General features: G+C 53.5%; 1 protein-coding gene across 1 annotated transcript; it reads left to right on the top strand.

Moving 5' to 3' along the window:
• Window positions 1–415: 415 nt before the first annotated feature.
• On the top strand, window positions 416–25048 carry TRIM25 (tripartite motif containing 25). The gene is made up of 9 exons (XM_068976030.1): window positions 416–1015; window positions 5974–6069; window positions 9300–9533; window positions 12518–12689; window positions 14817–14882; window positions 17753–17779; window positions 18134–18211; window positions 18346–18444; window positions 20119–25048. The coding sequence occupies exons 1-9, from the start codon at window positions 416–418 to the stop codon at window positions 20646–20648; spliced, it is 1902 nt and encodes a 633-aa protein (XP_068832131.1). The 3' UTR covers window positions 20649–25048.

Raw genomic sequence — 25048 nt, 5'->3', positions numbered from 1 at the left:
TGTTTCCACAGGTGCGTCCGATAAGCCCGCCTGGCTCGCGGGGGCGGCGGGTGCGGCTGGCGTCCGGCCGGGCTCCCCGAGGGTAGGGACCCGCGCAGGCGCGCCCGCCCGGGGCTCCGGCGCGCTCGGGATCCGGGGTTCACTCCTCGCCGCGCGGCCGCGGGAACGGCCCGGGGGCCGAGAGGCCGGTCTGAACGCCCAGGGTCCGGCGCCCCGCGCCGTCGCCGGGGCCGAGCGCGGCGGCCGGGACCGCGGGGACCCCGGGACGCCCCCACCCGGCGCGCCCCGCCCGCCCCACGTGACTTCCTGGAAGCCCGGGGGCCCCGCCCCGCCGCTCGGTTTCGTTTCCTCGGCGGCCTCGGGGCCACTGCGCCGCCGCGTCCCCGCACGTCCCGTCGGGCGCCCCAGACGCACCATGGCGGAGCTGTGCCCGCTGGCCGAGGAGCTGTCGTGCTCCATCTGCCTGGAGCCCTTCAAGGACCCGGTCACCACGCCGTGCGGCCACAACTTCTGCGGCGCGTGCCTGGACGAGACGTGGGCCGTCCAGGGCGCGCCGTACCTCTGCCCGCAGTGCCGCACCGGCTTCCCCGCGCGGCCGCAGCTGCGCAAGAACACGGTGCTGTGCGCGGTGGTGGAGCAGTTCCTGCAGGCCGAGCAGGCCCGGCCCGCGCTCGCCGCCGACGACTGGACGCCGCCCACCCGCGCCGCCGCCCCCAGCGCGGCCGGCCAGGTGGCCTGCGACCACTGCCTGCAGGCCACCGCCGTCAAGACGTGCCTGGTGTGCATGGCCTCCTTCTGCCAGGAGCACCTGCGGCCGCACCTGGACAGCCCCGCCTTCCAGGACCACCCGCTGCAGCCGCCCGTCCGCGACCTGATGCGCCGCAAGTGCGCCCGCCACAACCGCCTGCGGGACTTCTTCTGCCCCCAGCACAGCGAGTGTATCTGCCACGTCTGCGTGGTGGACCACAAGACCTGCTCGCCTGCGCCCCTCAACGAGGCCAGCACCGACCTGGAGGTAGGGGGCGGCGGGCGGGGGCGCCGAGAGGCAGCCTAGGCCGGCTGGGTGGCGCACAGGCTCCCGCAGTGGGCATTGTGGCCGACCAGGCGGATCCCGTGGGGGCGGTGGAGGGGCACCCTCAGGCCTTGCTGTGCCTGAGATGGGGTCAGGGGTACAGCCAGTGTCCTGGTAGAAGGGGCCGTGAGAACATACAGCCCTCGTATTCGTGGCTTACCCCACTCACCCATTTTACAGAGGGAACTACTTAAGACACAGGTGATATGTTGTTTGCATTAAGCCTAGCAGTTGTCTGGGGGTCCCCTTGTGGCTCAGACGGTAGAGAATCTGCCTGCCATGCTGGAGACTCCGCTTCTATCCCTGGTTCGGGAAGATCCCCTGGAGAAGGGAATGGCAACCCACTCCAGTGTTCTTGCCTGGAGAATTGCATGGACAGAGGAGCCTGGCGGGCCACAGTCCCTGATGTCTCAAAGAGTGGGACACGACTGAGTGACTACACTTTCACTTTAGCAGTGATCTGACATGTTTAGTAGAGGGTTTTGAACATCAATATGAGGGCTAGAGGTTACCTATGTTCTCTTAAGTTCCCCTAGCTCCCAGGTGGTGGGTATAATGAGTTGTTTACAGCTGAGGAAGTAGGAAATGGACATTCAGAGAAGTTCATTTCACTTGAGTTAACCCAGGTGGCCAAGTGGTCATTGAGCCTTGGCCAGCTGGTCGGACACCATTGTTGCTGTTTCTCCTGGTGGACCAGCCTCAAAACCAAGTCCTGGAATTCAGAGCACAGGTCATTCCTGAGGTCATGTGAGATAAAGTCTTTGTGAGCCAGAGACTTCTGGTGACCGAGGAGGGCCGACCACTGTGAGGGGGAGGGTGGGCAGGGTCCCAGGAAGCCCTGGACAGGAGGCCCAGCTGCACGCTTGCTGTGCCCTTTCTCCTGCCTGAGCACCTTTAAAGCACGGGGCTGGTCCTCATCAGCAATGTGAGGAGGGGGATCAGGGCCCTTCTTGGTCTGAGATGGTTTCAGTGGTTGCCTGGGGTCGGTCCTCATCAGCAATGTGAGGAGGGGGATCAGGTGGATTCCTCAGGGCCCTTCTTGGTCTGAGATGTTTTCAGTGGTTCGAGGACCCTGATTTCCCATCTGGAATGGAGGCAGAGGCTGAACAGGTGTAGGCCCACTCCCTTTCCTTGCTTCAGTCAAACCTCAGGGTGAGGCCTGGGTTCTTTTCTCTTTCCCAGGCTCTCAGGGAAAACCGGGGCTGTCCTCGTGCTGTCTAAGGAGATGTGAGGCCTGGGGAGCTTTGCAGTGGCTCCACGGCTCGGGGGCAGGTGCTGCTCTGGCCTGGGCAGGACCCTCCCTGCCTCGTCTGCCTGTCCAGGCCGAGCTGGGTTCCTGCAGCCTGCTTCCCTGAGTCCCTCAGGCCTTGCCTGACGTTGACCAGCGAGGTACAACTGTCTCAGGCCCAGCCCACTTGGGTCTCCACCTGTTACAGGAAAGAACCTGCCTGGCCTTCAGAGCCTGGAGGCCTGCTCTGCGTACATCAGCTGTGGTTCAGGGCAAGTCATTACATTTCTCTTGAGGGTCAGGTTCTTCATCCCTAAAATGGGATTAATAGCATTCCCTGTGCACATACAAGAGTGGCCAGGAGGCTCCAGGGGGCTGAGCTGTTTGGGAAGTGCTTCTTAGGCAGGCCCCAGGGCCCAGCTGGTTGACTCGGATTCTGACCAGAGCTGAATGTTGAGACCTGGGTTTGAATTCTGGCTCTGCTTCCTGGCTGGGAACCCATCAAAGGGCCCAATAATGCTGCCTATCTGAGGAGGTGGTTGGGAGGATTAATGAGGTGATCCATAAATGGCGGGTTTTGTTTATTTGTTTTAAACACAGCTGTCAATCTGCCTGCAGTGTGGGAGGCTCAGGTTCAGTCCTGGGGTCAGACAGATCCCCTGCAGAAGGGAATGGCTACCCACTCCAGTATTCTGGCCTGGAGAATTCCAAGGACAGAGGAGCCTGGCAAGCTACAGTCCATGGGGTTGCAAAGAATCAGACACGACTGACCAACTAACACTTCACTTCTTAGCTTTTAGGTTGTGTTTTTTTTTTCCCTTTTCAGTTGACAGAGATCAGAGTTGCTTTTTAAAAAAAAGTTATTTTAAGTTTTGGCCCTGATGGTCTTAGTTGTGGCGCACAGCTTCTCTAGTTGTGGCGCGTGGGATTAGTTGCTCCTTGGCATATGAGATCTTAGTTCCCTGAGCAGAGTTTGAACCTGTGTCTCTTGCATTGGAAGGCGGATTCTTAGCCACTGGACCACCAGGGAATTCCCCAGGCATGGCATTTTTATAGCTCACTAGTGCTCCATAGAGCTGCTGCTATCATTTCTGTTACTCAGAAATTCCCCGAGGAGAGTTTGCTGCATGGAGGGTGTTAGACTGCCCAGATTTTCTTCTCAGGATGTGTGGGCCTGAGGACTTGGGCAGCCTAGATCTGCTCAGAAGGCCTGCTAGCAGTCCTTATCCAGGAGGCAGAAGGCAGTGAGGGGCAGAAGGATCCGTTGTAGTCTGGTCTGGAGCCACAGCTTCCACTCGATCTCCAGGGCCTGGAGCTGAAATCTGCACCCAGATTATCTGTATGCCATACACACTCGGCTTTTTAATCCTTTTAACAAGCCTTGCCTGCCCTCCATTCTCCTGGCCTGCTGTGTCCTTTAATCCTGCGGCCCCCCACCTTTTTGGCAGGCAGCAGGGACTGGTTTCGTGAAAGATGGGGAGAGGTGTTTCAGGCAGTGTGGGGAGCGGCAAATGAAGCCTCGCTTACTCACCTACTGCTCACCTCCTGCTCTGCGGCCCGGTTCGTGGCAGGCCTTGGACCAGTACCGGCCTACAGCCCAGGGTTGGGAACTCCTGCTTTAACCTGTCTCCTTTTCCAGACCTGCTGCTGGTCAGTACTGGCGGCAGAGCCAGCCCAGCTGGGTTTGATCACTGGTGTAGGGTGGGCTCAGGACTCTGGTGCCTACTTGGAGGATCGAGGTCCCCAGTCTGTAAAGGGATGCTCAGAATTTTGAAAAGTTCCCTGTCCTTGATTAGCTGCTCTCAAAGGCGTTGGGTGGCTTTCCTTTGGTCTATAGCCATGTGGGCCCCTGTGTACCAACAGGGACTGTTGTATGCATTTGATCAATATGTGTAAAATCTTTCAAGAATGGTGAGGGACAGGGAGGCCTGGTGTGTTGCAGTCCATGGGGTTGTAAAGAGTCAGACACGACTGGGACACTGAACAGCTACAAGAACGACCACTGAGAGTGGGTGTTGGAAACAGTTGGCAGCCCCCAGGAGTCCTGAGGTCTCTTCCGGGTCTGAGACCTGTGAGGCTGCATGTGCCCGGGGCTGGCCTTCTGCCTTTGGCCGCAGTTTATCTTGGCCACTGCTAGAGGCTGGGTCAGAGGTTATTGTCACACAAGTCACATCTGAAACACCATCAGTGACTTGGGCTTTCGGGGCTGAGTTAGTGTGGCCTTGGTTTGTGCTTCCAGCCTTTCCATGTGACTGTCACTGGGTTATTCAAATCTGGAGTGAAGGTCAGTGACCTGGGAGAGCCAGAGGAGAGGAAGGGAAGGCCAGAGTATTGTTGAGCCAGCTAGTTAAGGGACGTGCATTTTTTTCCCCTAGAATTTCCTGTGTGCTCGGTTTGGACATAAGTCTGTTATTGTAATGCCAGCATCTTGTAACACTAGTTAATAATGAGGTGGCCTAGGTAAGCCCCTTAATTATTCTGCTTCAGTGACGTCACATGTCAAGGGCGGATAATCCCCTACCTCCTAGTGTTGTTTTTAGCTTTACAAAGTTAATATGTGGAAAGCACTAGAACAGTGTCTGACTTGGAGTAAGTTCATGACCAACACTAGCTGCCGTTATTACGGTGGAGGTGGTGGTGATTTTCCTACCCATTTCTACGCCGCAGCATTTTGCCTGAGTTGGGTGCAAGTTGGCTGGTGATTATGAAAATTTACGAAAATACTCAGAGGCTTCGGGTGGCATTAGCTGCCTTGGTGCCTAATTTACTTTTGCATCGGAACGTGACCTGGGGCCTAGCGATTCTGAATCACCCTAGTTCAGTTTCAGGGACTGAGCTGGTTTGCCGCCGGTTCATCCTTATTCCAGGGTGTAGCCCTTGGAGGACTCTGTCTGTGGGGCTTATCAGGTGAGCCTTGGACTTTGGTTTTTGTCTCCCTGCCTCTCTGAGGCTCACAGAGGCTCTCCCAGCTGTGTTCTGGAACTGGCAGATGGCCCTGGGAGAACCCCAGATGCCAGGCTCATCTCTTTGGGTTTCCTTCTGGATCTTAACTGTGTGGTCCTCCCTTTCTCTGTTAGCCCCCCACTGGTTTTCAGTAGGTCCCTCCTCCCCCAGTATTTTGTCTGCTTGTTGGTTGGTTGTAGTGGGAGGCTTGGTGTGAACAACTCCATTTGCCACTTACTGAAGCGGCTGTCTCAGCTCATTCTGTCTGGGTGAGCTTGGCCCCCTTGCCTTCCTCTCTGCCTCAGTTTCATCATCTGTAAAATGGGTTCTAGTGAAGAAGCTCGTAGTAATCCAAGCTGACGTTTACTAAGCACGTTTGTCCTTGCTAAGATCCAGGCACTAGGCTGAGGACTGACACTGCTTCAGTTAATTGTCCTTCTAGCCCTGCAGGGTAGGAACAGCTGTATCTATTTCCTGACCAGAGGAACAGGTGAGAGACAGTTGGACAGCTAAGAACTGAGTCTGCTCTGTCCAGCTCCAAGTCCTATCCTTATAACTTCTTCACTGTGCTGTCCCCCTGAAAGGATGGAGGCAGTAAACACGAGCATGCGTCAGAAAGCTGCAAGCAGGCGAGACTTGGGGTGGTGGAAACAGCTGTGGGTCCCTGGTGTTGGGTGCTTCTGGGGGGCTGGGACAAGGTGTGTTCTTACTCGGTTTGTTTTCTCTGCAGAACAAGTTGAGGCAAAAACTGACTGTCATGTACGGCCAGATCAATGGGGCATCAAGAGCGCTGGAGGACGTGAGAGCCAGGCAGCAGGAGGTGCAGGTGAGTGACGGGGCGCCCCGCCCCTCCGGGGAGGCGGGCACAGCTCTGGCATCTGAATGGCTCCTCTTGGGTCCACGCACAGAGTCAGAATTCAACAAAACATGCAAAAATCTACATGCCCAGAGAGATTCTTAATAGACTACGAGTCCAACCTGGGTGGGAGGAATCACTGAAAATTAAGGTCAAAACATAGCACCATAAAAAGTAGCTATGGTTGAAGTGGGAGAGAAACAGGAAGCAAAAGCTGCACTGTCTGTTTAGTTTTCGGCTGCGCTGCATGCAGCGTGGAGGAACTTTTTGTTCCCCAGCCAGGGACGGAACCCTTGTCCCCTGCATTTGAAGCAGTCTTAACCACCAGACCCCCAGGGAAGTTCCTGCACCTTTTTGTTTGTAAAAAGTGTGTTTGTCTTCTAGGACTACTGTAACAGATTACCACACACGCGGGTTCCGAGAAGTGTAGTCTCTCACAGTTCAGTTCTCGGGTTGTTTGCAGGCAGAGGCTTGGTTTGAACGACCGCATCTGCCACTTACTGAAGCCGCCGTCTCAGCTTGTTCTATCTTTGTGAACTTGACCCCTGTGCTCTCCCCTCTGCCTCAGTTTTATCATCTGTAAAATGGCCGCCAAGAGGCCAGCAGTCCAAACCCAAAGTGTCGACAGGGCCACACTGCTTCCGAAGGTCCCGAGGAGGAGTCTGTCCCTGCCTCTCCAGCTTCTGGTGACTTCAGGCGTTCCTTGCCTTGTGCCCGCATCACTCCAGTCTCTGCCTCCATCTTCACATTGCCTCCTCCCTCTGTGTCTGCTCTTTGTCGCTAATAAGGACACTTGCTAGTGGATTTAGAACCACCTGGGTAAGCTCGGATCATCTTGGCTCCAGGTTTCTACCTTGGTTACATCTGCAGAGACTCCTTTTCTCAGTGAAGTCGCGTTTCCAGGTTCTGGAACACGGATGTAGCTTTTGGGGAGCCCCCATTAAGCCCATTACAGAAACTGTAGGAGAAAAGACTGGGAGGAAATATAGTCAGGGAATAATAGGGCAGGTGTTGGAGTGGTAGAATTATAGAGGCTTTTCCCCTCCAGGTTCGTAATTTTTATAAGGTTACAGTGCTTTTACGTTGAGAGGAGGTTTGATTTTTAAGCATCCTTTCTGGAGGGGCAGCATCTGGTTTCACTGCCACAGCCGTGGTTAGATTAGATGAGATCTAGATTAGAATACTAGCCTGTGATACTGTGGTCATGTTGGCAAATCTCTGAGCCTCAGTTTTTCCATCTTCTTCCAGAGCCTCTTTCCGAAGGTGAGCTTGAGGCTTAAGTGAAAGATTGCACATGAGAATGCCTGCATTGATTGGCGGGCAGGCTAAGTTCTTGCAGCAGAGATACCCCTCAGAATCAGAGGCTTCAGTAAGAGAGCTGTGTATGTTCCTCGCTGTGACGGCTCAGGGCTGGACCCGAGCCAGGCAGGCTGTGGGATGGTCTGCGGCCTGTGACCCATCAGGCTCCAGGACCTTGTCTTCTTCCTGCCCTTCCCCGTCTCTGGCTGCCACTGGGTCACCGTTAGATCTTTGCTGAAGCCTGTGAGGAGGGGTGACAAGCGGGGAGAGTGTTGCACTTGTTACTTGTGTTCGCGTTGCGTAGGCCGCAGCATAGTCACCTGACCAGCTGCAGGGGACGCTGGGAGATGTAGTCTGTGGCTGGGCAGCCGTGTGTCCATCTGATCCCAGGGGTGTTTTCTTATTGACGGAGGAGAAGAAGGATGACTATTTGGGGACATTGATAGTCACATTGAAAGGGGCAGGGTCAGGTACTGGTTTAAGAAATGAATCGAATTCTCAGGAATTCCTGGTGGTCCAGTGATTAAGACTCTGAGCTTCCACTGGAGGAGGCTTGGGTTCAAATCCCTGGTGGGAAAACTAAGATCCTGAATGTCGCATGGTGTGGCCAAAAAAAAAAAAAAAAAAAAGTGAATTCCAATCTCCCTGGCCCTCTTGTGTGTGTTTCTCTTTGTCAAGTTTGATTCTGAGCTGATGAGGTGACCCAACCTGTAAAGGGAAACTGCAGCTTCTAGAGCAGTGCTGTCCAGTAGAAATATAAAGTGAACCTTATATATAACTTTAATCTGAATAGTGCGTGAGACTAGGTCTGTTAATGTATTTTATTTAACTCAGTATATCCAAAGTGTTATTTTGGTCAATGTAAGGTATTAATGAGATGTTCCATACTCTTCTTATGTCACTCTGTCTCACACCTTAGCTTGGACTGGCCGTAGTTCAAGGGTCTGCAGCTGCATGTAGTGCGGTTTTAGAGGGAATTGTCTAGGGCAGCTTCATACCCTTGAAAAAAAGTTACTCATGAACCGCTTTCTAGCTTAAGAAATAAAACATTGCCAAGGAGAATATAGCCCTGGCTTTGCTTTCCCCTTTCTGTATCCCTCGTCCTCTCTTCCAGAAGCCACGGAGAGTCCATGGGGTCGCAGAGAGTTGGCCACGACTGAAGTGGCTGAGCACGCACGCGCCGTTCTGTCTGTTTCTAAGTCTTGTGTACGGTGCATCTCACTGCGTGTCTTCTATAAGTTGTTTTTCCCTTATCATAGTTTAATATTCCATCCCAGGGAATAATTTTCAGTCTTCTGCTGACTGACATTCAGGTTGTTTCCTTGATTTTGCTCTTCAAACAAGTGCTGCTTAGAGCATTCTTGGGTGTCTCTGGAGCAGAGTCTCTTTCTAGAGTATGTTCTTTGGACTCAGTTGCTGGGTCCGAAGGTGGTGGTGGTGATGGTGGTGTTCAGTTGCTCAGTCATGTCCAGCTCTTTACAGCTCCATGGGCTGCCGCACGCCAGGTCTCCCTGTCCTTCACTATCTCCCAGAGTCTGCTTAAACTCATGTCCGCTGAGTTGATGATGCCGTCCAAGCCTCTGTCATCCCCTTTTCCTCCTGCCCTCAATCTTCTCCAGCATCAGGTTCTTTTAAAGTGAGTCAGCTCTTCACATGAGGAGGCCAAAGTATTTGAGCTTCAGCAACAGCCCTTCCAATGAATATTCAGGGTTGATTTCCTCTAGGATTTAGGTCATAAGGTATGAACACCTTGAAATTCACTGATCTTGCCAGATTGCTCTCCAAAGTGGTTGCACCCGTCTGAGTTTCCGTGAAGCCCCGGTGAGAGCTTGCGGTGCTCCGCGTGTCAGGCCCAGCCCTTTGGCCCGTCTAACGGATGCCCTCTTGTCCTGGCCTCTCAGGAGGCTGCACATAGGAAGATGGACCAGCTGAGACAGGAATACCTGGAGATGAAGGCTCTCATTGATGCCTCCGAGGCCAGCGCCACAAGGAAGATAAAGGAAGAGGAGAAGAGGGTCACCAGCAAGTTCGACAGCATTTACCAGATCATCCTCAAGAAGAGGAGTGAGATCCAGACCCTAAAGGAGGAGGTTGAACTCGCCCTGACTAAGGGGGACGAGTTTGAGTTTCTGGAGGTGGGTCATGATGAGCGTGTTGCTGAATCCTCTTTCTGCCTTGCATTACAGTGTGGAGCGGGACTCTCAAGGGGTTGGGGCGGTAAGGGGTTTTGGGAAGCATCCCTGAGACACACAGGCTGTATTAGTTTTCTACGTTTTGTGACCACTTACCGCAAACTACGTGGCTTAGAAGAAAAGCTGTCCATTACCTCACACTCTGTGTGGCTTAGGCTGTGGTCTCACCAGGCTGCATGTTCCTTTTGGAGCTCAGGGTTGTCTTCTAAGCTGACATGCTTTTTTTTTTTTTTTTTCCACTGTGTAATTTTTCTTTATTAAAAGAGATTTGTTTCTCTGAAATGATAGATCTACTATTTGAATTCATAGCTGGGATGAGATTCAATCAAAACAGTCAGCAGTGTGTATCCATTCAGCCTCTTCCCACTTTTTATTCTTCTGGATTGCCCCAGAGTTCTTCCTGTTACTCACATCTATCAGAATCTTAGTGATAACGCTGCTGCTGCTGCTGCTGCTGCTGCTGCTGCTGCTGCTGCTGCTGCTGCTGCTGCTAAGTCGCTTCAGTCGTGTCCGACTCTGTGTGACCCCATAGATGGCAGCCCACCAGGCTCCCCTGTCCCTGGGATTCTCCAGGCAAGAACACTGGAGTGGGTTGCCATTTCCTTCTCCAATGCATGAAAGTGAAAAGTGAAAGTGAAGTCGCTCAGTCGTGTCCGACTCTTAGCGACCCCATGGACTGTAGCCCACCAGGCTCCTCCATCCGTGGGATTTTCCAGGCAAGGGTACTGGAGTGGGTGCCATTGCCTTCTCCGGTGACAACGTTTCTAATTCCTTTTCAGCTTAAGCTCTCTTCAGCCGGTGTCTGGTCAGATCACTTGGAATAAGCAAGGTCATTGTTGATATCTGATCCTAATTGAGCTCCATCTTTGTGTACAGCTTAAACTCTTCATTCCGAGGGCTTCATACTCCCAGAAAACCACAAACTTCAGGGAAGTTTAAGCTCAAGACCCATTTTTCAGTGTTTTCTGCTCTTTGATGTCTCTCCTTTGCCTGTCTGACAAACACAGACAGAATACCTGTGTCCCTTGGACATCTCCCCCAAGACATGTATTTCTCTCCGCCTTAGAAAAAAGCCTAATTCTCCTTTGTTGGGGTCCAGTGTGTTTGGTACCTGTGGGTTCTAATAACTCATAAATAGGGCATCTGACTCTCTTGTTTAAGAAAGGAGGATATTCTGTCGTTATTGTTCCTGGTCGCTAAGTTGTGTCTGACCCTCTGGCAACCCCACGGACAGTAGCCCGCCAGGCCTTTCCCTCTATGGGATTTCCCAGAGAAGAATGCTGGAGGGGGTTGCCGCTTCCTTCTGGGGAAGCTCTCATGCTTGTTGGCAGAGTTCAGTCCCTCGTGGTGCAGGCTTGAGGGCCCTGTGTCCTTGAGGTTCCTAGAGGCTGCCACGATTCCTCAGCATGTGGTCCTCTTTCGACTGGGCAGCTGGTTTCCTCAGAACCAGCAGAGAATTTCTCCTTCCGGGAAGACCCACTTTCTGTTTTAAGGACTTTTACCTGATTTGGTAAGGCCCACCCAGAAGAATCATCTTTCCGAAGAATTCAAAATCAACAGATTGGGATCTTACTTACATGCGCAGTACTCCTTCAGGGTTCCCATGTACTGCAACGTAGTGACAGGAGTGATACCCTTTCATACTCACTGTCCTGCCCTTAACCTGGGGGAGAGGATGAGTAACGTGTGTGCCCAGGGCAGTCAGGAGGCTTGGGGTCCATCTTGGGATGCTGCCTGCATTAGGCCTCCACCTTCTTCCCCCCATCCCACCTCTGCATGGTCCCCAGAAGTATCTTTCTACAGCACGGAACCCTTTCTGCCTTTGTGTTCTCGGCGTGGCCCGTAGGGCCCTTGGTGACCTGCCTGCCTTTGCCAGCAGTCTTATCTCTTGTGAGCCACCCCCAGCATATGCCTGGGGCTCTGACCCCAGCAGGGTGCTCCTCAGAGGCCCTGAGCGTGGGCAGGGGACTCTGAGACTGGCCTCTGCCTCGTAAACCCTGTCATTTGTCCAGGGCAGCCCCAGTTCCCCCATCTTCCGGGATCCCATTGTTTTCCCACTGCTGGTGATCCGGAGCACGTGACCTGCCTCTGCTGTCTCCCTTGACGACCTCAGTCTAGACGTGCTTGTTTCTTTGTCTGTTTCTAAGGCTGTCTGCGCCTTTCAAGAGGGGCCCTTCACCCTCCCAGTGTGTCTGGTGCACAGGAGAGTGCCGGGCACGCGACGGGTGTCTCCGGGAGCCCTGCTGACTGGGTGGCATGCTGCTTTGACACCTCAAAGGCTCAGATTCCACATTCAGGTCCTGGGGAGGCACAGGAGTGCCCAGGAACCTTGTCTCCTGTGTGCAGGGTCTTCTAGCCACGCCTAGCCGGGATGGCATTTTCTTCCCACGTGCTCACTCCTGTTTGTTGATCTAGCTGCCTTGAGCTCTCCCAGAAGGATTCTGAGTCCACATCTGGGCCTCTTGAGACCATATGATCTGATTTGGTCTCCAAGCTTGGGAGACCTTCTGTAAGATTCTTCTCCTGCATTGGATGTGTGGCTGAATCCTGCAGCCCTCCAGGCCTTCCTGTTCTGTTTTCAGAAAGTGCATTCAGAGCTGGTCTTTGAGGGGTGATGGTGGTGGAAAGAGCATTATCCATGGGTTAGGAGGCCTGGGTCCCAGCTCTGTCCTTGCTACTAATCGGCAGAGGTCCTGGCAGGACACCTGTCATTTCTTGACTGCAGTTTTTCCCTTTGTAAGGTGAGGGCTCTTCCACCTCCAGAGGGCTGTGTCTTAAAGTGGCACTTCAACCCCCAGCCACTTTTGAGAGGCTGATTAGGCTTAGTGCCCATGGGCACGGGGAAGCTCCTTCCAGGGTTCATGAGGCCTGAGCCTGGGCCCTAGCTTTGCCAGACCTGCCTGAACTAATCCCCTGGCTCATTGCAGAAAGCGACAAAGCTGCAGGGAATCACCACGAAGCCAGTCTTCGTCCCCAAGGTGGAGCTGAACCACGAGCTGATTAAGGAGGTCTATCAGGCCACCTCCGACCTCAAGAATGAGCTGAAGCGGTCCCTCAGACAGCCCCAGGACAAGAAGCCCGAGGAGCTCACCGTCCCAGGTAACCATCGGCAGCCTCCCCGGCTTTCCACTGGGGGTTCTGGAAACGGGATGGGTCCCCTCTGCTGTTGGGGAAGGGAAGTCCTGCTCTGGAGGACTGGGGCTTGAGCTTCAGATGTTACAAGACCACTGCCCTCATCCAGGAGGCGGTGGGCAGTCTTCACCTCATCCTGAGACTGTAGCCACCCTTCCTAAAATGTCTTTCGTGGCCAGGTGTTATGAAGGTCTTTTCTGGATAGGCTTTTATTTGGTCTGAGTCTGAGGCTGGCTCAGATGGGCTGAATGGATTCTGGGTTGTCAGTGTTGTTTGGTAAGGAAGTGGCTAGTTTGGAGGTCAGAGAAACATGAAATTCTTTCTTGATACCCCCTACCTTGGGGCCTCCTGGGTGGCTCAGTGCTAAAGAATCCACCTGCCAAGCAGGAGACGTGGGTTTGATCCCTGGGTTGGTAAGATCCCCTGAGAAAGAAATGGCAATGCTTCAGTACCCTTGCCTGGAGAATCCGATGGATAGAGGAGCCCGGCAGGGTACAGTCCATGGGGTTGCAAGAGTTGGACACGACTTAGCAACTAAACAACCACCACCCCGTGTCCTTCTGCTTATATCCAGCCCATTGTCAGATTTTGCTTCTTAAATATCTCTGGACTCAGCTCATTTCACTGCAGCCACCACGTGCCTGCTCTCCGCTGAATCACCTGCGGCAACTTCCTAATGAGCTTCTCTGCAGCTGCTCCAGTCGCAGCTGGAGAGAGTGCCTCAGGGTGACAGTCTGCTCTCCTGGCACCCTCTCCCCTGCCTCCTCTTTGGAGAATTTTCTTTGTTTAGATTGCAGACCACACTCTTGACTCCGGCTGTTAAGTACCTGCCTGATCAGGCCCCGTCCACCTCTCCAGCCCTGAAGCGGCCCCCTCCCCCCAGTACATCCCTTTATACTCAGTTCTTCAAAAATGTTAACCTCCCTGCCACAGGGTCTTTGTACATCCCCCCCACCCCTACCCCGCCCCCCCATCCCCCCCCCCCACCACCCCCCACCCCCCCCCCCCGCCACCTAGAGGGCTCAGACTCCACCAGGTGACTCCTGTCTCCCTTGGAGATCAGTTAAAATGTTAACATTTCTCAGCAAACTTTCCCTGTTGCCACTCCAGCTCCTCAGACAAGGTCCCAGGTCCTTATCCTTCCTTGGGGCCCTTTTTGCACCTGTCGTTTAAAAAAAATTATATATTTATGTAGCTGCCTCAGGTCTTGGTTGCATCATGCGGGCTCCTGCATTGAGGCACATGGACCCTTTAGTTGTGGCTTGCAGGCCCTGGAGTGCCCAGGCTCACAGGTTTAGTTGCCCTAAGGCCTGTGGGGTCTTAGTTTCCCAGCCAGGGCTTGAACCCGTGTCCCCTGCTTTGCAGGGTGGATGCTTAACCACTGGACCAGCTGGGAAGTTCCTTCGCGCCTGTCATTTTACTCCTCCTTGCCATCGCCCTCTGTCTCCCCTGCCAGATTGTGATCCGTGAGAGCAGGGGCTGGGTCTGTTTCTCGTCCAGTACTGTCCCCAGTGCGTGGCACAGAGCCCAGCACACGCTGGGTCTTTGGTCTGTAATCCAGGGAGCAGGCCTGAGTCCCAGCCTGGTTGGACGAGTGGCCCTGCCGAAGAGCCTCTGCAGCCGGTGTGCCGCGGCCACGGCCACGGGGAAAGCTAATTTGGTGCGTTAGCCCCGCGTGTTTGTTTTCCTGCTACACCCATGGTCGCTGGCCTGGGGACAGAGTGGTGAGAGACTCCTAGGGGAAAGGAACCTCCTGGACACAGCAGGCACCTTGGTCTCGCTCCCTGGGTGAGGGGTCTTCCCCGTGGTTCGGGTGAGCAAGCACAGCTCACAGACAGGTCAGTGGTCATGGAGCTGGGTGCTGGCAGAGAAAAGACTCCACCCCAGCTACATTTTAAGGCAGAGAAGAGAGGGAACACACCATACTTGTGTTTCTGTTGCCTCGTTTCTAGTGCTTGTAAGTGGTCAGCGGGGAAGGCTGGTGGGGATCACCTTTGTAACCTCCCTGCAGCTCGCTGCCCTTCTACCATGCGGCTGGCTCCTCGGCTGGGTGTGGAAGAGCCGCCTAAACTAACCTCTCCTTCTTTGGCCCAGGGGACGCTGGAGGACCCTGCGCACCACACACACCGAAGCCCCACCGGCCTGTGAAGAAGGTCGTGAGTAAGTAGTCGCACCTCCATCCCCGTGGGTGGCAGCAGCCGTGGGCATCAGCGCTCAGGCTGAGGCACCAGAGGGTGTCACGGCTCCTCCCAGGGGGCCCGGCCCACCCCAGGTCCTGGGAGGCCCGGAAGCATCTGGGGGCAAATACCGACCGACCCTGATGTGGGGAGGTTGCAGGGCTCCTGGGAGGACCAGCCATCAGCGGTGGACATTCCCACTGCTTGGGATGGCAAGATGACCAAAGCTGGTTCGTCTCGAGAAATACTTAACGTGATGCCAAGTTCTGGCCTGGGGGGCAGCACCCCGAGCAGAGGCTGTCTCTCTTCAGTCCCGGGTGGGATGTGAGTCAGCCCTCACAGAGCCTCTCAGCCTTTTCTCCATTATTACCCTCTGCTTTTACCCCTCAAGCCCTTTTAGACAGAATTTTCCTAGTCACCACATACATGAAGCTTCATACCCCACATACGGTGTGACTGTTTACATATGGTGCCGTGATCCATAAAAAGAACAAGATTTTTCCTTCCTTACCTCTTCCTGAGTCCCTAAAGATCAACTTTTGTCCTCCACTTTGGGGGTAATGGGCTGATGGCTCAGATGGCACCTAATCTGCCTGCTGTGCAGGAGACCTAGGTTCGACTCCTGGGTTGGGGAGATCCCCTGGAAAAGGGCATGGTAACCCACTCCAGTATTCTTGCTTGGAGAATTCCATGGACAGAGGAGCCTGGGGGGCTACAGTCCGTGGGGTCTCAAAGAGTCGGACGTGACTGAGTGACCGTCACTTTCACTTTCACTTGGGGATGTTGGAACCCTTGTTGAGATATGGGGGCTGGGTGCAGAATGGTCCTCAGGTTCCTCATCTGTCAAACGCAGACCATAGTGGTGTTGACCTCATGGGACTGTTGTATGACATTTATGTGGGACACTGATGGTGAAAGCTCTTTAAAGGCCAGGCGTACGTCCCTGATGCTGAGCTGAGACTCCAGCAGTGTGGCCGCACGAAGTGAAGAGCCGACTCACTGGAAAAGACCCTGATGCTGGGGAAGATTGAGGGCAGGAGGAGAAGGGGGCAGCAGAGGATGAGAATGGTTAGAAAGCATCACTGACTTACTGGAAATGAATCTGAGCAAACTCCGAGAGACAGTGAAGGACAGAGGAGCCTGGTGTGCTGCAGCCCATGGGGTCACAGAGTGGGACAGAACTGAGCGACTGGACCGCAGCAATAAATGCCATCAGACTGTGGACCGAAAGGGCCAGTGAGGACGGGGGAGGGCTGCGCGCTGCCGTGGTGGGTGGGGGGTGAGAGAACTCTGCGCTAGTTTTTGTTGTCGTTTGCTTGTTGTTAGTATTTAGTGCTTTCGGAGTGGAGTGTAGTCAGGGGCTGGCATGCCTGGGGCAGAGGAGGAGGGGGCCTTCAGGGGAGCCTGACACGTGCAGGGTACCCCGTGTGAAGACGAGGTGACACGCACTGTCAGCCTGTGTCCTTCTCAAGGCTCAGGCCCAGAGAGCCTCCCTCCCACTTGCCCTTCCACAAGCCCGCTCTGCGTGTGCGAGCCGAGGATGCTGGCATCAGGCTGGCTCGTGGGTGGACTTGTCACAGTGTGGGTGAGGCTCCCGTGGTCACTGGGAGGGAGCCCTGTGCCCACAGCCGAGGTCGCAGCCTGGAGTCCTCCCAAGATGCTGGTCCAGTGGGAGTGGTGGGGGGGTGAGACACAGGTGGGGAGAAGGGGAGAGTGAAAATGACCCCTGAGAAACAGGGCTCTGAGTGAGAGGAAGGGGCGGCCGGGGGCCATGTGGGGCCGTGGGTGGGTCTGGTGGGGCTGGTCTGGAACATGCAGGGTCCTCAGGCCAGCGGGGATGGGATCCAGGACTCCCCTTTTCATTTCAGCTGTGGTAGTGAAGAGCGAACCCAAAATCTTGCGCCCCTCCAAACTTGAGCACACATCAGAGTCCAGTGGCTTGTAACCCAGACTGTTAGTTTCAGCTGGTCTAAGGGGGCCTGGGAATTTGCATTCCTTACAGCTGCCCAGGTGACGCTGACGCGGCTGGCTTGGGGTGCGTGCTTCGAGGATAGTTGTTTCAGCTAAACTTAGTCCCCATAGATATACACTGCAGATACTTTATAAAGACTATTGTGATACCTGGCAAGCATTTTTTTTTTTTGGTTGGCTTTCTATGTGGGTTTTTTTGTGTGTTTGTTTTTGCATTTTTTTCTTTTGTGGAGATATGATTTATCTACAGTAAAATGTCCAGATCTTAAAAGTACAGTTAGATTAACAAACGCATACATCTGTGTTGCTGCTGCTGCTGCTAAGTTGCTTCAGTTGTGTCTAACTCTATGCGACCCACCCCATAGACGGCAGCCCACCAGGCTCCCCGTCCCTGGGATTCTCCAGGCAAGAACACTGGAGTGGGTTGCCATTTCCTTCTCCAATGCATGAAAGTGAAAAGTGAAAGTGAAGTCGCCCAGTCGTGTCTGACTCTTAGCGACCCCATGGTAGCCCACCAGGCTCCTCCATCCGTGGGATTTTCCAGGCAAGAGTACTGGAGTGGAGTGCCATTGCCTTCTCTGATACATCTGTGTTACCATTATGCCTTCTCCGATACATCTGTGTTACCATTATCCAAATCGGGATAAAGATTTCCATTTCACCAGGAAATCCATTCATGTTCCTTATTAGCCCCTCACCACCAAAACCATGATGTAGGACCGTAGATTAATTTACCTGTTGACCCCCTTATATTTTTCAACGTAAAATATACTAACTCTATTTGTATGGGTCATCTTCATGTAGCGATTATTATTATGGTGTTTGAAAGTATGGTTGTGTTGTGCTTTGAAACATTTTAATTCTGAAAATTTTGTTTTTCAGAAGAAGAGAAGAAGTCCAGGAAACCTGGTAAGTTATGCATTTCTGCATCTTTTAGCTCCTTGAGTGCCCAAGTGCAGAACTAAATGCCAGCAAGGAAAGCTGAGCTGTGGGCTGGTGTGTGTTGGGGGAGGGTCTGAGATGGGCATGGGCTCCATAACTGTGACTTGTGCTGGCCGCTGGGTCTGGGCTTGGGCGTGAGGACATAAGTGGACATGCATGAGACCAGTACGATGCATGTTGCCCTGTCTGGACTCTTTTGTGTCACCCTGGCGGTCCAGGTGTGTGTTTGTGGAGGCAGCTCTTGAGAAATAGTGTGGGAGGGATTCCAGGCCATCAGGTCACTCTGTCGTTTCCCCAACTCACCTCTCTTCCTTATCCCAGCCCCTGCCTTACTCAACAAGCCTCTCACCTTTGGATCCTCGGAACACTTAGTGAATCTCAAACAACCTGGCCAGGAGGGTGAGTTCTGGTGGGCCATGGGCAGTGGAATGCCTGCTCTGAATTTGTTTAGAGCGGGAATGAGCAGGAATGAAAAGCAGCACTTTTCATTTTCATGCACTGGACAAAGAAATGGTTTTCTGTTCTTCCTCCAGGTGCAGCCAAAGCCCCTGCCGTGCCACCGACCTCAGCATCTCTCAACGCCAAGGTGCTGGAGAACTTCCTAAGCAAGTCCAGGCCGGAGCTCCTGGAGTGTGAGTAGCTGCTGCCTTGCTTGTCCTTGCCTCTGTCTGGCGTGGTCAGCCTGCCCCCTGGAGGGTGCCCTTACTGCTCCTCTGTGGCTTCCAGCCTGGAAGTGGTGGCAGTTCCTTCCTCCAGGCCAGGCCTCGGGCCACCCATAGCTTCACCCAGGGAGCACCCTCCGCTGGTGGTCACTTCCTTGCAGCGGCAGAAACCTCTCTCTGCAAAGTATGCTCTGGCCCTCCTTTTCCCACAGCTGCTGTGGGCGTGGTTCTGGTACAGTGGGCGTGGTTCACCCATTGCTGGAGCTGTGGGCGTGGTTCTGGCGTGAGGGCGTGGTTCACCCATTGCTGGAACTGTGGGCGTGGTTCACCCATTGCTGGAGCTGTGGGCGTGGTTCTGGCGCGAGGGCGTGGTTCACCCATTGCTGGACCTGTGGGCGTGGTTCACCCATTGCTGAAGCTGTGGGCGTGGTTCACCCGTTGCTGGAACTGTGGTACCTGGTATCAGGGCCGGCCGCCTCCCTGGAGCTTCCTGGCTGGGAAAGGCCTCCCCTGCCCCCAACCCCCATGACTGATGCCAGGCTGCTGGGGGCGGTGCTGAGCCACATGTCTGTGGAGACCCCTGCACTCTGCGGTACAGCTGTTTAAGCAGAGGAAAGGAGTTCTAGGGACTTAGGGTATTCAGAGGACATTTTCCCAGGCCATTCATTTTGCCCTGGGGGAGGCCCAGGGCCAGGTGCAAAGTGTCTTTCCCTGAGCCAGGGGGTGGCAGAGAACCCTGGTCTCTAGCTTCCCAAATTCCTAAGCTCAGGATTTTCCGTGTCTGCCCAGCGCTCTATCATTGGTCCAGGGTCCTCTGTGAGTGGAAGGGCAGGGAGGGCTAGGGAGGAGCACCTGTCCTAGGGAGGAGGTGGAGGCCAGGCTTGTGTCCTAATCAAGGATTCTATTCAGGTCATTGCTGTGCTTGGCAGACCTCAGTTGACTGCCCGCTGCCCCCAGTTAAAGTTGAGACTCTTTGGCTCGGCACTGGTGGCTTCAGAGGTCCCTCTTCTCTCGCTGCAGCCTCTGTGTTCCCAGCTGCCCGGCCTTCCCTGTTCCCAGCACGTCCGTCATCCTCGTGACTCCATGCTTGCCTTCACTGTCTCTCACAGCCTTTCTCCCTCCCCTGCTCTCCCCTTTAATTCTTCTCATCTCCCTTTCGGTTGGCTCAGATTCCAGCCCACCCGTGAAGTAAGTGTTCCTCGGTGCTCTCCCCTCCCTTGGCCCGTTACCCCCATGGCTGTGTCCCTCCAGCAGAGTGCCTGCCCTTCAGTGGAGCAGGGGGTCCTCACTGTTGTCGCTGCTGGTGTGCTTGCCTTACTTCTGGGAGTGGGAACTCCACGAGGCCAGGCCCCACATCTGGTTCATGGCTGTGCGTCCTGTATAGAGCCTGGCATAAGCCCGGGGCTCCGTCGGTGGTTTCGGGTGGAGGAATAGACAGACAGACGGGTGACTAATGGACACACAGATGGCTTGATTGGCGGTTAGAGAGGTGGACAGATGTCTGATGAGCTGGACAGAATGAATGGGCTGGAAGGGTGGTTGAATGGATGGGTAGAACAAATGAATAAATATTACCAGCTAGAGAAAGGATGCAAGGTGAGAGTGCTTGGAGCGCCTCTGATTGACTCCTTGATGCTTCCTCAGATGTGGTTAAAGTTGTCCTGGACTACAACACCGCCCACAGCAAGGTGGCCCTGTCCGAGAACTACACCGTCGCGTCCGTGGCGGAGACATCCCTGAACTACCGGCCGCATCCCCAGCGGTTCACATACTGCTCACAGGTCCTGGGGCTGCACTGCTATAAGAAAGGGATTCACTACTGGGAGGTGGAGCTGCAGAAGAACAACTTCTGCGGGGTGGGCGTCTGCTACGGCAGCATGGAGCGGCAGGGCCCCGAGAGCCGGCTTGGCCGCAACAGCGCGTCCTGGTGTGTGGAGTGGTTCAACACCAAGATCTCCGCCTGGCACAACAACGTGGAGAAGACCCTGCCGTCCACCAAGGCCACGCGGGTGGGGGTGCTTCTCAACTGCGATCACGGCTTCGTGCTCTTCTTCGCCGCGGCTGACAAGGTCCACCTGTTGTACAAGTACAAGGTGGACTTCACCGAGGCCGTGTACCCCGCCTTCTGGCTCTTCTCCACGGGTGCCACGCTCTCCATCTGCTCCTCCAAGTAGGCCGGCCACGGATGCTCGGCTGGACCGCCCGCGCGCTTCCCCAGGTCCCCCCGGGAGGGTGCTGCAGCTGGGACCCCCGGGAAGTTGCCCTAGGTCCCCCAGGGCCAAAGGGATGGGAGGGGAGCTGCGGAGGGCGGGAGGCTGGGCAGAGGGGGTGAGAGGTCAGGGTTGGCCAGGGACAGGGGTGCGGTGTTTGCCTTGTGGGTGAGGAAGCCTCCCACTTCCTGGTGCCTCTCCAGCCGGATGCCCCCCTCGGTTCTGGTAGATCCAGGCGGCTGGGCGGGTCTCCAGGGAGTCAAAGTCAGCAGCGCCTCTTTCCTGCTGGTCATAATCTGTAGCCCTTGTGGGTTATTCCTCAGGCCTCTGGTGCCTGCTTCTTTCTTCTCCGAAGTAGCCTTGAAATCTTGGAGTTCTGATGACTCTTTGTAGAGCTATTCAGCTCTGTAGATTAAAAAAAAAAAAAAAGCCAAAGTCAGTGAATTTCATTCCCCTCCACTGCCTCCATGTGGGAGTTGGGATGAATGCTCAGACTTCTGGTTATTTTCTGTGCTCAAGGGAAGCGACCCACGGCAGGTCTCCACCCAGACCGGAGTTTCCCAAAGAAGCATGTCCTTTTCCCCTCTGTTGTCCCTTCCTGTCCTGCACCTCATCACCCCATCCACGGTTTTAAAATGTTGAGTCCCAACAGGAATGCTTTTGGTCTAAGGTTTCAAACCATAATCTGAATCAGTCTGTGTTGACTTTGTGATTCAGGGTCAGCATGACCTGGTCCCCACGTGGCCAGAAGCCCCACCAACTCCCGTGTATTATGAAGGGCGTTTCCACAGATGCCTTTGGCTTTGACTGCGGCCCAAGAACCTTCCGGTCTCACAGGCTGTGGGGCAGCGGTCCCCCTAGGCAAGAGGGTGTTAGCAGTCGGCAGCTTTGCTCTCATCAGAGCGTCTTGCCTTCTGACTGGCTCTCCTCAGTGCTAGCCTCCTTCCTCCAGGACCGTGAGACCCTGCCCTAGCTGGTGGAGACCCCACCGTGGCCAGCAGAGCTGAACGGTTAGCTAAGCCTGCTGCCACACAGACAGGCCCGGCGTGGCTGCCTCCATGACCACCCCAGTCACCTGCTTGGGTGCCTACCTGTGGCCAGAAGGGCCTGCTCCCAGATCCATGGGCAGCAGCAACATTCCTGTTCAACCCAGCGCTGGTCCTCTTGTGAGTCAGAGAGGCCCGAACCCTTCTACTCTCTTCCTCACTTGAGCCAAATGCAGATGTAGGAATTGACCAGGAGAAGGGTCAGAAAGACTGAAACCAAGGAGGAAACCAGCTGCCAGGCTCAAGTACAAGGGGCTATTTTTCCTGCAGTGTTTCTGTACAGTGGAAATAGCCTCAGTCCACTGAGGGCTGGAGGGAGTGGATGGCTGGAATTTCCTGAGCACCTTACATCCGATGTAAGTTTTCATCCCTAAAGTGGGAAAAACGTAACAGCCTGTGAAGAAATGAGTCCTGCTCTGGACTTTCCCAGCAGGGGAGCTGAAGTCAGGCTCTTTACTCCTTATGGTCTGAAAAGGGCGATGCCACTGGAGACACGCACCCCAGGCCTTTCCATATAGATGTTTGATGTTATGTCAGCTCATCTTTGGTCTTGTGCTAGGTCCTCAGGGCATTCTAGTTAAGCCCAGAGCACTTGATATTGCCGGCGGAAGTGTTGATCTGTGTCACCTTCCAACAAGAACTTTCACTTCCTTGGGAGAGCACTCATCTTTGTAGGGAAGATCCCCTGCAATAGTTGAACTGTGGGTGTTTGAAGATTTTCTTCCTTTGCTACTGGGAAGAAAAGTTCTTTGGTGAGTCTTCTCTGCTTTTGGAGATGGTTCAAAGCACCTTCATTGATCTCCTGAAACAAAAGCCTTGTTCAGAGCCAGTTCATACTTGGGGAACAGCTGGGTTGAGGAGAGTGCCCAAGATTAAACCACAGGTCCTGCTTGGGCTCTCCTCTAGAAATGAGGGCAGCCGAGGGTGGCGCCTTCCTGATAGTGCATCATCCAGCTCAGGATGGAGGAGCCTGAGCCCCTCTTGTGATGAGAGGCAAGCAGGTAACCCAAGCTGAGGCTTATGTGGGTGCCTTGGAGACGTGAATTGAGGAGCACGCCCTCGCTGTCTCGAGCCATACTGTGTCCAGTGGTGAGACTTCATGTCCCCTCTCACCTTGCAGGGCTGGTACCCAGTGGTCAAGTCTTAGACTTGGGGGAACTTTGCATTCATTTGACTTCCCGTTTTGCAGAGTAAGTCAGATGGGCAGGTGTTGGATGAATCCACTCACCGCTCTTGCCATCCCATCTTGGAGGAGGTACCTTGTAGATGCCCCCTGGTACCCTGGGGGAGGGTCAGAACTTCCCAGATAAACATAAAAAATGTTCTCCCAACCTAGGTAGCAGGGACTGTCTTCTGCCACTCTGGCATGATAAATCAAAGATCGGGGTCAAATTTTTGTTTTTCAAAGACTGATTGGTTTGCCTGTTTTAAGTAATTCTGAGATGGGTCTGTGATCTATAAAATAATACCGATGCATTATTTCTTACCTTATTCTGTCTGACCCTGCATTGATTTTAATTAGGAGTATTTAAGCCTGTATTCTTGAGCTTGTATTTTTATGCATTGATTCTTTAGGACATAATCAGTGTTGTAGACACTGTTCCTTTGAAAGGCATGAGAAATACGAGGACCAAGGCTGGCTTACGTGCCTTAGAAGCTTTGAATGCAATAAAGCGGTGTTGTTGGGTGCTCTTGCACACATTCCAGTGTGTGTAGAAAGTGTTCCTTAACTGTCATGCAGGAGTCAGCAAATGAGGTACCCAAGGGCCTCTGGGTGGCCCCCACTCAGCTGCCTGCTAGATTTCAGCAGAACTGGAGCCTGCTAGATTTCAGCAGACCTGGAGCCTACTTGAGGCTGCATGGGTGGGGCAGCCCCTCAGGAAGCTTGCCATGAATTCTCAGCCAAATGTCCTTCTGGGCTTTGCTTCGGGATAATCTGAAGATGAGGGTAGGGAGGCAGGGGAGGGGTATGAGTGAAAAGAGTAATCAAGGAAACAGTGGTGGGAATATGAGTGAAATAGTATTCTTTCTACTGTTGTCGCTGTTTGAAAATTCCTATAATAAAAACTTAAAACAATGAACCAAAACTAGCCAGCAGTGGGCCCGGATTTTATCCTTGTTTGAAGAGGGGAGGGAGTTGTGGGAGGTGTGGATTTGAGGTTGTTGTAGAATAACTTGACTGGCTGTTGTCTCTTGTTCCTGGTGGGGAGATTCTAAATCCTTGGAATTGCCCTCAGCAATGGGAATGTCCTTGTTATTCACCAGCCCCTTTGATCACATCTGAGCTTACGCTAAGAGGTGAGATGACCCAGGATCGGGGCTGGTCATCAGAGAGACCAGCCATGAGATTATAAATAAAATAACGTGTACACAGCAAAGGAAACCATAAAGAAAACAAAACAGAAAGACACCTATGGAATGGGAGAAAATATTTGCAAATGGTGCAACAGGCAAGGGCTTAATTTCTAAAATAGACCAACAACTCATACAAGAGCAACAACAGTAAAATACCATCCAATCTAAAAAGAGCAGAAGACCTAAATAGATAATTCTCCAAGGAAGACATACAGATGGTCAATATGCACATGAAAGGATGCTCAGCATCACTAATTATTAGCGAAATGCAAATCAAAACTACAGTGAGGTACCATCTGACACCAGTCAGAATGACCATCTTTAAAAAGTCTATAAATAACAAATGCTGGAGAGGGTGTGGAGAAAAGGAAACCCTCCTGCACTGCTGGTGGGAATGTAAGTTGGTGCAGTCACAATGGAAAAGAGTGTGGCGGTTCCTAGGAAAACTAAAAATGCTACAGAATTACCGTAGGATCCAGCAGTCCCACATCCTAGGCATGTGTCTGGACAAAACTTTAAAAAGATACATGTTCCCCTGTGTTCACAGCAGCACTGCTCACAATAGCCAAGTCGTGGGAACAACCTAAAAGTTCATCGGCAGAGAGATGGATAGGAATAGGTGGCACAGTGGGATACTACTCAGTCGTTAATAATGAAAAATGGGGTTTGCAGCAACATGCGTTCAACTAGAGATGATCTCACTAAGCGAAGTCAAAAAGAGACACATACCGTATGACATAACTTACCTGTGTTATCTAAAATATGGCACCAATGAACCTGTCTGCAGAATAGAAACAGACTCACAGACATAGAGGACAGGCTTGTGGTTGCCGAGGGGACTGGGGACGGGATGGACTGGGAGTTTGGGGTTAGTAGATGCCAACTATGATAGATAGAATGGATGGACAACAAGGTCCTACTATATAGCACAGAGAACTATATTCAACATGCTGGGATAAACCT

Source organism: Capricornis sumatraensis, chromosome 8 (assembly GCF_032405125.1).
Source record: "Capricornis sumatraensis isolate serow.1 chromosome 8, serow.2, whole genome shotgun sequence".
Taxonomy (NCBI): Eukaryota; Metazoa; Chordata; class Mammalia; order Artiodactyla; family Bovidae; genus Capricornis; species Capricornis sumatraensis.
Note: the sequence above shows the minus strand (reverse complement) of the source record. Positions and strands in the feature narration are given on the sequence as shown.

Excerpts from the sequence above, each read along its gene's own strand:
- TRIM25 (XM_068976030.1), top strand. The coding sequence starts at position 416 with ATGGCGGAGCTGTGCCCGCTGGCCGAGGAGCTGTCGTGCTCCATCTGC. Across the intron at positions 1,016-5,973 it reads AGGCCAGCACCGACCTGGAG|AACAAGTTGAGGCAAAAACT; the intron begins GTAGGGGGCGGC and ends TTTTCTCTGCAG. Across the intron at positions 12,690-14,816 it reads CGAGGAGCTCACCGTCCCAG|GGGACGCTGGAGGACCCTGC; the intron begins GTAACCATCGGC and ends TCTTTGGCCCAG.